Source organism: Thamnophis elegans, chromosome 2, assembly GCF_009769535.1.
Source record: "Thamnophis elegans isolate rThaEle1 chromosome 2, rThaEle1.pri, whole genome shotgun sequence".
NCBI lineage: Eukaryota > Metazoa > Chordata > Lepidosauria > Squamata > Colubridae > Thamnophis > Thamnophis elegans.
Genome location: NC_045542.1, coordinates 39,544,820 through 39,559,743, shown reverse-complemented (window position 1 = coordinate 39,559,743; position 14,924 = coordinate 39,544,820). Strand labels below are relative to the sequence as shown.

At 38.7% G+C, this 14,924-nt stretch overlaps 1 protein-coding gene across 3 annotated transcripts; it reads right to left on the bottom strand.

Annotated features, from left to right (window-relative positions):
* Positions 1–1,741: 1,741 nt before the first annotated feature.
* On the bottom strand, positions 1,742–14,242 carry AMZ2 (archaelysin family metallopeptidase 2). Of its 3 annotated transcripts, none has more exons than XM_032211420.1 (8): positions 14,000–14,242; positions 13,642–13,786; positions 10,609–10,891; positions 8,582–8,755; positions 7,375–7,503; positions 4,685–4,848; positions 2,853–3,029; positions 1,742–2,349 (listed from the first exon to the last, which is right to left on the bottom strand). In XM_032211420.1, exons 2-8 carry the CDS (start codon positions 13,669–13,671, stop codon positions 2,203–2,205), a joined length of 1,104 nt encoding a protein of 367 aa, XP_032067311.1. In that variant the 5' UTR covers positions 13,672–13,786; positions 14,000–14,242; the 3' UTR covers positions 1,742–2,202. The 3 variants fall into 3 exon arrangements, with proteins under 3 accessions (XP_032067311.1, XP_032067313.1, XP_032067312.1); XM_032211422.1 differs by having other exon boundaries at positions 13,721–13,786; XM_032211421.1 differs by lacking the exon at positions 14,000–14,242 and having other exon boundaries at positions 13,721–13,983.
* Positions 14,243–14,924: the final 682 nt, after the last annotated feature.

The window sequence follows — 14,924 nt, the reverse complement described above, 5'->3', positions numbered from 1 at the left end:
TCAAAAATCCAGATTTTTCTTGGCCTGGAGAAACAATGTGAATGCTTGATAAGATACAACTGCCCTATCAGCATCTAAGAAAATATACTTGGACTTTGTAAAGTACCAATATATCAAACCACCACCCTAATTAACCTGGGAATGAGGCAAAGGTATTGTTTCTTTAATAACTCGCAATGACTATTTTCACCTCAGATTAACACAAAAACAAACTATATAAAACGTAATGCAAAAGACAATGCAAGTGTGACTGCAGCAAACTAAAATGAAACAAAGATTAAAGTTTCTCATTTTGTTTGTGTCTGAACATTAACCAAAAATGTCAACAAAAAAGACAGACAATTTCAAGTACACTGGAAGATCTTTATTTGTTTTTTTTTTCTAAAATAAGATTCCTATATACATATTCACTAAATATTAATAAACCCATAATCTGAGTAACATGATCAATATGCCTTTTGTCAGGTGGAATTCTCATCAGAAGTTAATATTCCTGCAAAAATTTCTTGCATGGGAAGAAAGTATTTCTGTTTTCTTTCAAACTTAAAGGTGCTCTCGTGTTAAATATTACTTTCTGGGAACTCAAAGCATCCTGGAAGAAGTCAGTGCCCGTCCAACTAAAATTAACCTTGTAAATTATACACAGTGGGAAATCCATCCTACCTAGCTAGGAAGGGAAGAAAAAATATGCTTAAGCATTAATTAGGCAAGGAAATATGCTAATTGGATTTAGATTTAAGATGAAAGCACTATTGTGCCAGATAATAGTAACCCAAACCAAGGAAATTAAAAGATTTTTGACTCCTAAATCTTAATAGATTTCCCATTAAAAATGTTCCAGATCTTATAAAGAGGGATACACACTTTAATCAAATTAATCATCAACATCCGACATTAAAAAAATGTCCTTGTGCTTATGTAGTTCTCTTCTCTCCCCTTTGTTCTTTCCCAGGTTATTGCTCAATGTCATCCAGAGGACCATCAGTTCTCCTAATTATTTCCTTTTTCAATTTTGAAGAAAGAGTAGCATTTTTATTTATGAACTGTAAAATATATAGCTTCTTTAGCTGATAGGAATACATTAAAAGCTGAGCTTTTGCAGAGAACCTCTGCAGAGATGATTTTTGTTTATTTTTTGTTTATTTTTTGTTATTTAATGTCGGAGTTTTTTATTGTAATTTTAAAGGTACTATGGATATTTTATTTACAATCTGCTTGTAGTCAGACTCCAGCTATACTGGTCCTATGGAGATGATCTGGATACTTGGCTGAATTTGACCCATTACCCCTGATGAAATGGACAGGGTCTATACCCGTGATGGTGAACCTATGGCATGCGTGCCACAGGTGACATGCGGAGCCATATTTGCTGGCATGCCAGCCATCAGCTGCGGTGCACATTTTTCGCCCTTCTGGAGGGCCTGGGGAGTTCATTCCCCAAATTCCGGTTGGCCCATTGGGGCCGTTTTTCTCCTTCCCCAGCTTCCCAGGGCTTTCCTGAAGCCTGGGGAGGGGGAAAAACACCCCCAATGGCCCAACCAGAAGTTTGGATTTTGGCATGCCGTAAGAAAAAGGTTAGCCATCACTGGTCTATACTATGAAAGAAATTAACTGACTTCAGGAGCACAAGTACTGGAGGCTCTAATCAATTTGATGCCCCACAAGCTTTTCTGCACTTATTTTAAATTTTGATGTGCATGAAGGGTTTATTGATATGCACAACTCATTTGCTTTCATTCCACTTCTTGTTCCATGCAAATAAGCAGGGTTTGTCATTTATCATGGAATGCAAACATGACCATTTGCTCAACAGGCAGAGAAAATGCTCCTTTAAGTTGCTGATGTTTGTTCCAAAGTCATGTAAGCAGGTATTTTACAGACAGAAACAGTGCTCAATTTGTCAATCAATATTGTGGACAAAACAATTAATTCAGATGCCTGACAGCAGTTCCATGGACTGCAGCACAGCTTAACTCTTTCAATATAAGAAATAAATAATGTGTTTAGACTGTGTTAGACATTCCAGGAAAAAAAACTAACTTAATAGAGACAAAGGAAAACATGCAGAACAAACAGCTTAAATATTTACTGTTAAGGGGTATATTAAGTTTGTAATTTAAAATATATTTAATTCATCACCATACTTTAGCAGTGATTATACTATTATAATAAGAGCATTCCCTTTGAACTTGCATAGCAAACCTATTTCTGGAGAACGTCTAAGCACTTCATAAGCAACTCATAACTTTCCGTAAATGATTCTACCGGCTTTGGCAATCTTCCTCTAGCTTCACTGCTGTGCCCTTCTTCTGTTCCATTAGCTTTGTCCTCTATCCATCTCTGCAGCGCCTAAAAGAATTAGAAATTTTATTATGGGTATGCACAGTAAGAAAACAGAAAATACAGGTTGGCTACTTAATGTCAAGTCAAATTTCTATACTCATGACTTCTTTTTCACACACTGTATTGCTGATCAATTTTCTTCAGAGACACATTTCATTTCCTTAAAACAATGAAACAAGCCATACGTGGTAAACCAATCCTGTAGATACAAGTAGTTGGGTGTGGCAGATTGATGGATTATTTTTTCAAAAAGTCTTGGCTTTTTTATAAGGCCACAGTACCCAGCAGACTTTCCTGTTATTCTGCTAAGCTGACTTTTGACTTGAGTCCCTAACTCTGCCTTGAATCTCATCATTATTATCACAGAATGGACACTGGTATCCAATGAAGCAATGTAACGGAATCCCTTCTGCCTAATCTGGATTTCTCATTTCTGCCAGAGCTGGAAAGAGCATCATTTAAAGCAGTTCTCACACTGTTAAAGGATACAAGGCTCCATCCTGAAATACCTTGTATCTTTCCAGAATGCTGAACCCAAGAACAGACTGCAGCTTGCGCAAGCAAATAGGACAAAGGTCTAATGGGCGTCTATCTGATTCCTCCAGATGATTAGATCCCTGCATAACACATTGTAACCACTGACAGTGATGGAGCCCAAAGATGTGTCCAATCTCGTGAGTCAAAGTCTGAAACAGATATAGCCAAATGACAAAAGCCAACTTAAAACCACAACAGTTGTGCTGAATAAGAGTTTAATACTCCCTATAGCACAGTTAGATAGTTTTCAAATCACTCTTTCATTGCAGGATGTGGAATAACTTAGATGGCAAAATCATTTTATAATGGGAAAATTGATGACGGAATTCTTGCTCTGCCACAGAATATAAATGGAAAGAGTTCTACTTAAACCAGCCTTCTCATTATGTTTGACTAATAAGAGATTTTGTGAGAAAAGGTAGAATTGGCCAGTGCAATCGACTGATGTTGGATTGCAATTGGAGACGGCCAGATGCAAAGCCAATTTCAACCATAGAAATGTGCTGGATGACTTTGGGTCAGGCACTTTCACCCCAACCTCATACTTTGCTATCTGAACACCTACAGAAAAGGCGAATGATAAATTTAGCAAACAAATCAAATAAAAAGAATTTATCCCTTTTAATTTACCTTTTGACTTTTCAGTCAATATAAATATTAACCAATCCGTTTTAATCTTTTAGCAAAACAATATTTAATTCCATATAATTGTACTTACATTATTGTAAGATACGGAAAGCACAATAAAAATAGTGACTCAAAACAGATCTCAAGCTTTAACTTCTAAATGTTTTCTCTAATCCACAAGTCAATGATCTCCCTGTGCAACAAAGGGTCCTCACATTTCTGCAGGATTTCAGTCTTGCATCCAAATGATTACATGAATTAATTTAATATTTTTGGTCTAGATTAATAATAAGAAAATAATCATCGAAGGAAATATTTTATTTCCTGAAAGAAGGGAGTTGTGGTATTCATATCACATATTTATCTTATGGTAGAAATGGATTTTTGGTTTTGTGTGACACATTAAGACATAAATAAACAAGCTCACAACCAGTTAGGTTAAAATATGATTGGCTAGGTTTGTGATGCCAACCTCATCAGCTGCTCTTTCCTCACCATGTACTTCTAACATCTTGCGGCATCTAATAATCATTCTGCTAAAATAGTAGCTCAAAGATAGGATTTATAATGCTGCAATGATGGTGAGTGAGTGATCCTAGAAGACACTATAAATCACTAGGTAGGGAATGGCCAATATCCCTTTCAAGTCATTTCATTTCTAAAGATGACAAAATTTTAATTATATTAAAATATTAATTTTAATTATACTGTTTATAATTATTTAGCATATGGCATATATTAACTATAAAACTGCAGGAATAAGGGAATCTGATTGCTTGCAATGTAAATCTGAGGAAATATTCTTGAGAGATTTCCATGTAATTTAAGAAAAGTAAACTGCGGGGCTATTACACTTCCAATCCAGTCAAGCTTCCCAGGCTCTAAGCCAATGTTTCCCAACTGTGGCAATTTCAAAATGCATGGACTACATCTCCCAACAAGCTGACTGTGGGATTCTGGGAGTGGAAATCGCCAGATCTTAAAATTGCTGAGATTGGGAAACAATAAGCACACGACCCACTTGTTAAAAAATTTTAATAGGCTACTGTTCCTTTAATAAAAAGGAGCTGAAGTTGCTTTAAAACTAAGCAAGAAGTGAGGGTATTAAAACAGAAATTTGTTTTTCAATATAATATACATATAACTCAATATAACTCTAGTAATTTAAAACACTTACTTTGCAGGATCTTAGAAGCAGTTGACTTGTGATCTCAGGTGTGTAGTAATCATCAAACACAGAATAGTCAGCTGCAGGAAGCTTTTTCGTTGTTTTCAACTTGCCCTTGTAGTCTGCACTGTAGAAGTCGCTGTCATATCTGGCAAAGCTGAAGATCCCCACCCCTTACCAAAGCAAAGGGGAATTCAAATTAAAGTTGTACCAGCAGGAGACTGCTGCATTAACCATACATAGATATACATACCATATGTAACCAAAAAAATATTTCTAATATAGAAACCTTGCATCCCACTTCAAAGCCCCAAGAGTTGTGGCAAAGCTGTAACTTTTAAAATGACAGGAGGAAGAAATTATTAAATATAATAACCATATTCTATATTTAATTCAGGACTATTTAATTACATTTAAATTCAATTTGATCTTCGACACAACCACTTTTTACTGCCTAGCCCTTGGCATGATGCCAAAGCTAAGTGTTCTCCTTGGCTTGGAGAAAGACCAAATATTTAGGGGGGTGGGGGATCTTTGTTTCAGAGCAACAATCTCTTTGTATCTTGAAGTAAAGGTGTTTTCTCTTTCATCCCACCTGGGCCAATTCAGCTGCAAAACAGCCCACTCAGCAACTGACTTTAGAAAGGGCAGAAAAGTTTTCCAAAACACTTCTGCACTGGGGCTTAGCACCATCCTTTTGGAAAGGCAGATCAGAAGAAATGGGAGAGGAGAAATGGAGCCCAAGTAAAGACCAAAAGCATCTTAATGACATCTCATGTAGTCAGTTAATTGCCTCCTCTACACAATTGAAAAAAAGGACTGGGATATGAGAAATCCTTGGTGCTGTCTTGAGGTTGGTTGTTTCCTTGCAGACATTTCATTACCCAAACTAGGTAACATTATTAGTGCACAGTGGACATCAAAAAGAGATTGGACAACCGTTTGTCTGAAAGGGTGTAGGGCAGGGGGCCTATGGGTCGGATGCATCATGCACAGGCCACACCCACCCTAACTCTGTGAATGGGGAAAACGTCACAAATCATCATGTGACAGCAATGTGACACAGTGAGTTTGACACACGTAGTGTAAGCATTTCCTACTTGAGCAGGGGGTTGGACTTGAAAACCTCCCGAGTCCCTTCCAACTCCGTTATTCTGTTAAACAACCAAGCTCAGAGAGCACCAAGGCCCCCTCATTTCAACTCTGAGCTACAAATGTTCTCCTCTATTGGTAACAGAATATTATAAGATAACTTTACCACAACTCCTGTTTGTGCAAATAACTGTTTCAGAGAAGAATGTGTCTCCAATGAAACCTCTCCAATGGTTTCATGTTTCCTTCCAAAATATTTTGTTTGCAAGCATATAAATTAAGATCTCCAATATATGACCACCAATAAAAATGCTTTACCCCATGATGGTAAATTAAAGACTTCTGTGCTTTATTATAAAAAGGCTTCAAATGCACCACCACTGCCCTCTATTGGTCAATGTCAGTACAACATAACTCATGACCAACAATTTGAAAACAAAAACATCTTCCTCTCCACCACAGATTTTATATATTATTCTGATATTATTCTGATATTTATATATTATTAGCCTTTATATATTCTTTCCTGCAAACCACTGAGAACCAGGAGCCGGAATGTATTTAGTAATCAAACTGCAAAAGTCCATGAGTTCAAGTTCCTGAACTGTACAGAATAACCTCTGGGCTTTAATTATCTCCAGCAATTTGCAATAAAAATTCAAGCCAAACCCAATCCTTAAATATTCCTCAAGATAGAATGTCACTGCTCATTAGGGTACCTGTCAGTTTCTACATGTGAATAGAATGCTTCTACACTGCCAAAGATTGTGGAAGATGATTTATATAATCAGAGCTATATTAGAACTCAATGCACTCTTCCAGCATGCTGAGGTTGGGATTGCACTAACATGTAATAAAGTGATTTACATGTTTGTACTTTAGCATGCTAATAAATGTGTGAACCCTGTCAAGGTCAATGAATAACATGATCTTTGGGCTTGCCACTAAAAGACTTATTTTTCTGTGTGGAAGATCCTGAGCAGTGGAATCAGGCCAATCACACAGGAATAAAGTGTGATACCTGCATTTCAAAATTCTTTCCAGCCTACTAAAAATAATTTCTGGCAAACTATAAAACTATGGCTATACCAATGTGCAATCAAGAAAACTGCATGGATGCCTCCACAAAGCCAGCAGAAAAGAAAAGTGACTGTAGTTGTTACTGTTATTTTTTAGTAGTGACATACAATATTTGCAATACAATGCATTCTGATGCGGCCTGAAGTTGCAAAAGCAGGATCCTGTTTCTACCTACTCCTCTAACACTGATAAACAAAGAATGCAAGGATATTGTTATGTTCAGTCAAGGTATCCTAAACTGCACCTGAGTTAAATGCATCTGAGCTAAAGGGTATCAGTTGGTGATGCCTAAACAACAAGTTATGACTCCTGCACAAAGTTGGCTTCTACTGAAAACCTGCAGATCTAGTTTTCATGCAGTGCAAAAATCCCGGTCTTTTGCACTTTTAGTAGTGTCACAACAATTCTCAAGTAATTTTTTCTTTATATTCAGAGGCAATTCTATTTCATATGAACTATGAAAAGATGATTGGCCAAAGTCGTATTATAAGCCATCCTGAGAACTTAAAAGGAAGCCAACCACATACCTTCTGTTAAGGAGGCTTGTCCAAAGACAAAATTCCAAGAATCCTTGGGGTAAAGATCTATCACGGTTATTCCCACAATGCAAAAAGCATCCTTTGGCTTTTTTTTCTTTAGGTAACTCAAGAGATACCCTGTATGAAAAACAGGTATCAGTGTCTCTCCACAGAAGTCAGTAATTGCATAATCAAGAACTGCAGCCATAACAGTAATCCTGAAATAAGAGAGATATTAAGATGACCTCTCCAAGTTACATATCATATAAGCAGGGGGAGAGGGGTGATAAGGACTATGAATTTAAACTTAATAATTTTGAATGTAGTTCCTTTAAAATGAATGTGAAATTTGCAGTTAAAACAAATCTGAGCATGCTCCATTGGTTTTATGATGGAGTTATTTATTTACCATGTATGTACAAAAGCACCAGCAAAAGGAAGAATCATACACCATTTCAGCCACACACATTTTGTATTCATCAAATTTTGGTTTCAACCCTCAGCATCCTTAAATTAAAAGAATTAGGTGAGATGGAATGAAAGATCTCTGATTCTGGCCAGGAGGAATAGATATCTCTACTCACAGAAAAACAAGTACACTGACTTCAAGCTTAATAAACCTCATCATAGAATACTGTGTTTCCCCCAAAATAAGACTTATTTTGTTTTGACCCCTGAAATAAGCGTTTAGCCTTATTTTCAGGGAGGCCTTATTATTTCTGAGGTGCAGGGCGCAGCAAGCGGGGTCACCTCATGGCTGCTGCTGTGTTGCAATATTTTGGTGCTTATTTTTTGGGGAGTGCTTATTTGAGCGCATTCGCTCAAAGCCCGATTGGGCTTATTATCCGGGGAGGTCTTATTTTCAGGGAAACAGGGTAGGCTATAGCTCAGCATATCAATACAAAGCAAATAAGAGCACAATACTGACACAGAAGGTAGGCCTTAATAGCAACTCTAAGCTATGATAGGTCAACTTCATCCTTCATCGAGCATCATCTTTTTTTACTTTTGATTACAATAAGTCACTCTAGAATGTCAGCCTTTTTTACTTGGCCAAAATAATATTACAAATGTATTTATATTTATTTATTAAGTTTATATGCTGCCCAACTCACCAATAAGGTGACTCTGAGCACCTAAATGTACCTGAAATTTACAATCGTTGATCAAAATCACATGAATGAACAAATCTAGCACTTTTATCTATTCCTCATACCTGCATGGATTTGCAGATTGTGTATGTATTCATTGATTCGAAAAGCACAACCTGTGTGTGAAACTGGTATTGGGTCTAGGATTCTTACAGTCAGGCCGTAGTAAAATGCTTCACAATAATCTCTCAGCCATTTCAAGTAGACATCTGTGCTAACTTTGGCATCTCCAAAAGAACCTAGGTCCAGAAAACATTAGTTTATAGCAGTTTTTTCCTTCCACTATTTATAGGCAAAATCATATAATAAAACAGTAAAATGTAAACTTGTCTGTAATAATTGTCTTACTATACAATTCTGAGCAGCAACAATCAGCTTATTTTAAAAGTCAAGAGAAAAAGCCAAAGAACATTTAGGGGGAAAAAATAGCAATGCAATATAAAGAGCAGATATCAGTATCTAGGGCAGTGGTGGTCAACTTGCGTGGCACGACATAACCGCGAACGTCAAAAGCGCGCCGACAACACCGCGGTGCTAAAACCGCAATGTCAAAAGCGCGCCCACAACAGTGCGCCCACAACAGCGCGCCGACAGAAGCGTGATTTAACTTAAGGTAAGGTTTAGGGTTAGGTTTAGGGTAGGTTTAGGGTAGGTTTAGCGTTAGGTTTAGGGTTAGGTTTAGGGTTATTTTTAGGGTTATGTTACAGCGCGCTTCTGTTGGCGCGCTGTTGTCGCGCGGTTTTGATGGTGCGGTTTTGTCACCGCGCTTTAGTCACACGCGCTTTAGTCTACCGTGGTTTTGTGGTGGAACCGTCAACTTGGTCCCTACTGCCCACTAGTGGGCATTCCAGCTTTCATGGTGGGCGGTAGGGGTTTGCTGTAACTCTGCTTTATAAATTTTATAAAGAAAAGTTACTGCCCTAGTTTATAAATCACCATTACTGTAGTACAGGTGGGTAGTTAGAAAATTTTACTACTAACAGATACAAAAGTGGGCGGTAGGTATAAAAAGGTTGACTACCCCTGATCTGAAAGTAGGCCAGCAATGGCGAACCTTTTTTTGGCTCGCGTGCCATAAGTGGGGGGAGCGCAGGGGGGGTCGTGTGCGGGAGTGCCGCACCCATAATGCAATGCACAACCCCCCCCAGTGCGCATGCAAGTACTACAGGCGCCACCCCATTTTTTGTATGCATTTTTCGCCCTCCCCAGGTTCAAGAGGTTTTATAGGAGCCTGGAGTGGGCGAAAACAGGCTCCCCCGCCCCCCGGGAAGCCCTCCGGAGGCTTCAGGGACCTTCAGGAGGCTTCCCTGAAGCCTCCGGAGCAGTTAAAACAATCCTCCAAGCAAACCAGGAGTCCGTTTCCAAAGTTCTGGTTTGCCCGTAGGGTTGGTTTTTTGTGCTCCAGAGGCTTCATGGAAGCTCATGAAGCCTCCGGAGGGCCTCCGGGGGGACGCGGGGGAGGCTCTTTTCGCCCTTCCCAGGCTCTTATAAAGCCTCTTGAGCCTGGGAAGGGCGAAAAATGGCTTTAAAAAAGGGTAAACTCAGCGGGCCAGCGCGCACATGCACACTGGCCAGCTGACAGGGCAGCGCCTCGCGTGCCGACAAATGGCTCCACATGCCACCTGTGGCACGCGTGCCATAGGTTCGCCATCGCTGACCTAGGCTTTAATTACATGCCTGCTTGGGTATATATTTTATTACTCAAAATAGGTTCTTCTGAATTTAAGCATGCACTGAATTGGGCTTTATGTTTTATTATCTTAGCTTTCTTAAATGTTCATTAGATACAGTATAAATCTGATTTCCTACATGCTGTGATATGAAAAGTCAGACTTCCTTAGCAACCTTCTAAAGTAGAAGATAAAAACTCATCCACCACTATCTCTTGTTGCCCACATTCTGTAACTGTAGAAATATGTAGAATTCTATAGTTCATGTTATCAGTTCAGAGAAAATTATCCTGAAAAACTGGCCCGATAACAACCAGATCTGGATGACAATTATGCAAGTGAAAAGCTTGAGAGCTGCCTTTTTAATTAATGGCTATTTAATGGCTGAATTAACATTTTCATAGTTGATTCTTTAATATTACCAATAGGCTGGATGTAAATCTGTCTCTTCTGTGGGGTTGGCAAATTTCTGCAGGGGTCATGATAAAACTGTGAAAAATCCTGGGTGGGTTCAGGATGTGAGGAAATCCAGTCTGATTCAGATTCCAGAGTTATAGGTTTAAAAAGAGCACTGTCTTGTTGAAATGCTTCATTCAGCAAATGCTTCTCCTTAGGATCAAACTTCTCATAAAGCTTCAAAAGCTGTCTGTCCTTGGAGAGAAGAGCTGTTTTCAATGCCTCCTCAGAATGCCTAATTACCTTCATCTGATAACAAGAAACAAAGATGGTTATGAAATCTGGCTCTTACATGCACATTATTTTAAACAGTTCCTCTTTGCCATCAGTTAAGTCTTGCAAATTCCTCCGATTCTTATTGCAAGCAGATAAGTAACAAGCCAAGCCCTGGACATGCAACATAGCTTAGCCTTAGTGCTTATTCAGCAAGGATCATGTCCTACCCCTGCAACAATCAACTTCTCCATTCTCTTCCTATTTCTGTACCAACCATTTATTTCATAACCAACTTCTGCTTTCCAACATGGTGACCATAAGAAAGATTTGCTGCAAGCTGTCCTTAGTCTAGTTCCTGAATTAGTTCACGGATCACAACTTTTAAAAAAAATCCAGTACATGCAATGTTGGTTTGAGGTTTAGTGACAACTAGTATCCAGATGAATCTCATACAAGGCATAATTCATAACAACTTTAATGTCTGTGGTACGTATAATTTATTGTATTATTTAATTGATACAGTGCATCCAACATTTCCCTCTCAATTATGCTCATCTGGAACATCTGCAAACATTAAACTGTAGAAAGGATTATTAGAGAAATTTTCCATATGCTATCATTAGTGGACAGATCATGTATTTTAAATTCTGAAATGATGTGGTTACATTGTGAAGTGATTGTTATGGAGACTCTTTTATTCTTTTTAAGATTGTGTTCTGCCATCTTTTGCTCAACCCACATCTCAAAATACAAGATTTAGTTGTTAGATTTTATCCTATCTTTCATACAAGAATTCAAGATGGCATATGTCAAACTTTGTCTTCCTATTTTCCCCTAGATCAACTTGGTAAGTTATGTTGGGCTGAGAGAGGGCGTTAAAATGGCCTAGTCACCTAGTGAGTTTCAATTGATAACAATAATTTGAACCTAGATTTCCGTAGTGCCAGTCCACCATGATGTATGTGTAGCATACACATTAGATGAAATTGATGAGATCCTCAAAAAGAGAGAGAATGAAGGCATCTAATACTAGAAACAGTTATCTTTCCTTTCCTTTGTCTCATTTTCATACATTAATTTCTTTGGTTTACTATTTCTTACTCTTTGTCTGTACTTTGCATATCATTCCTTATTCCAAAAGAGAATTTCATGATGAACATGAATGCATTTACTGTATTTATATACTATTAAGTGTTGAAAACAACATTTCCACTTTTCACTGCACATCATTGGTACCAACAAACAACTTTCAACAGGCTGGGAAAGCTAAAATAATTGTTTTATTTGTCCAACACTTGATAATCTCCTATGTAAGTCTTTCTTTCTGAGAAATAACATATAGATATACCATATTCCAAACCTGTTTTTGAAAGTCCTCTTGGTTTCAAAAATTACCTGCCATATAGTAACAGATTCGTGGGGAGATTGCTTTTCTTATGCACAAATCTAATCTCATATTCTGCGCATAGAGATTAGGGAAACAAATTAGATCCTTCTAATTTAACTAAGAAAACATAATTTGAGGAAACCTGTTCTTCAGCTAAATTTTCAGAACCAGTTTCAAAATGTATTCTTCTACAATATATTTCCAAAAATGTTTTTAAAGTTTTTTAGTAACTTCCTTTGTCAATAATTCTACAAAATATATTTTTGCAATCCATATATACTGGATGGCAGGCAGAATTATAATCTTTAATTAGCTGTTTTTCCTATACAACCATAAACATATTCTTGGATATTTTAATTTATTGGGAGACACTCTCATATTTGTACATTCATATGTTTGCATATTCGTAGTGGATTCTGGATTATGGGAATATTTGAAAATTTAACTGGATAACCCAGCAGCCAAAAACTTTATACTGAATTTGTATTTTGGAGTTTCAGAAAGCAAAGTAGTAAGTCATTTATTAAAACCCGCTTTAGCATATTTCTCTGATTAGGCTAATATAGCATATTCTTCTGAATTAGGCTAGTATATCAAATCCTCTCAATTCCATGATAAGCAACTAATTCTTTAAGGAGAACTTGAAGATGCAGTTTAATATTGGCCCCCATTTTCCACCAAGAGCCTGCTCCATTTGCACTCTCTCCCAATACAATAGGGTGCTCCCAAAGCACTTCCCCAATCCTCAGGTGCAATTTATAGATGACAGGGCATCATAAAGGAGCTCAGCAAATAACAGAACCTCTACCTCGAGTTTGATTTGAACACCTGTACATATCCAAGCAATTATTCTGGCAATACCATGAAAGTTTTGCCAATTCCACACTGAAGGATTTTGTTATTGGTTTTCAGTTTCTCAATCTCAAATCAAGTCCTGCAGTAGGCTGGGATTTCCCATGACAGGAAGGGTAACTAGCTCTGATCCGGATTATTATTATCTCTTTTATTCATTAAACATGAAACTCAGTCAACTGAACATTTAAAAATGCATCAAAAATACCATTGACTGGTGCTATTGGTTGATACAGGTTGCTGCCAGCGTCCTGGGTATCAACCAAGTACCTTCTTAAAATATATGATGTTCCAAGCAGCACAGTTTTTTGCAGTTCTGCTGGTGTTATTGCAGGAAGATGCAATTTCTTGATGTATTTTGTAAAATTCTTGTACGTGGTAACCAAGTGCCCCAATGACAATGGGTATCACTGTTACATGTTTCATCCATAGCCGTGTAGTTTCGATGGCTAATAATAATAATAATTTTCCTGAAATCACTCATGTTTATCAAGGTAGCTACCACGTAAGACAGGCAAGCCTTCCACTGTCCCATTTTACTCACGTCTGTCTTAAATCCCAACGTTACATACATATATTGGTCAATTTCTGTGGTGATTTAATATAGAAGCAACATAACATACTGCGAGGGGAATAATTTGATCTTCAGCTTAAGCTCACATCCCGGAAGAAGAAGAGTCAATTTTATTCTGAAATAAAATAAAAAAGTGCACATTCAAAGTGATAATAAAGCTAAAGTTATTCTACTATTCTAGTTATTACTATTAATCTAATTAAATGGCGGCCAAATCAGACCATCCCCTGGCTGTTGCAGCTGACTCTGCTCTCCATCTTCCAGGAAGCAGACGTTCTCCCGCCCCGCCCCCCGTTGACGCCGCCCAAACTGCACGCGCCACACTCACTGCACGGCGCTGCCGTTGTTGTTGCTGCCGCCGCTGATAACCGCCCTACGCACGCAGGCACGCATCGGCCGGCGGGCTACCACTTTCTTGTCTCCGTTGCTAGGCTACCGGTCCTTCCCCTGTCCTCCTCCCTCCCCCCTCGCAGTCTCAACGGAAGCAGATCGTTTGACGCCTGGAGAGCGGAGGGCGAGGCTGGGAGGAAGAGCGCGAGGGCGCGTGCCTTCTCGAGGAGTTTCTCTCGGAAAGTTCTTACTTCCACGTCGCCAGATCACGTGCCGAAGGCGCACGCACGCGGGCTCGCCTCAGGAGAGGCGCTGCCCACGCGCGAGGCGCTCCTTGTGCCGTTAGAGGCGAAGTGTCGCTGAAGGTTTAGTTACAAAGAGGTCTTCAAATTTGGCAACTTTAAGACTTGTGGACTTCTGGGAGTTGAAGTCCACAAATCTTAAAGTTGCCAAGTTTGGGGACTCCTGGTTTAGTAAATTAACCCAGTTTTGTACATGTTCACGATGCGGATTCATAAACTAATCCTGGGAGCTGGGTGTGCCCAGTGGGTTTAAACAAAAAAAACAAGTAGCCCAGGGCTTCCTTGAATCCAAAAAATTACATGAAATCGATAAGCTGCAATTAAGAACACAATTAAGAAATGTAGCCAGCATCTCTGAAGGAATGAAGAAAGTGTTTCGACATTACACTCGCCCCCTCCCCCCAAGGAGTAGTATCCCGCCAAAAGTTGTTGGGAGTCGGCTGCAAATTTTAGTGTGAATAGCGCTATAAATGTCCCAAAGGTGCTTTTTCAAAATGTGACCTGGATGATTGAGAATATCCATGGACAGCTCTGTAAATGAAAGCTTTGCTGCGTACACCCCCCCCCCCCATGCAGGAAAGCCTTTCTATAGAATGCACACGAATGCTTCTATATGCACAC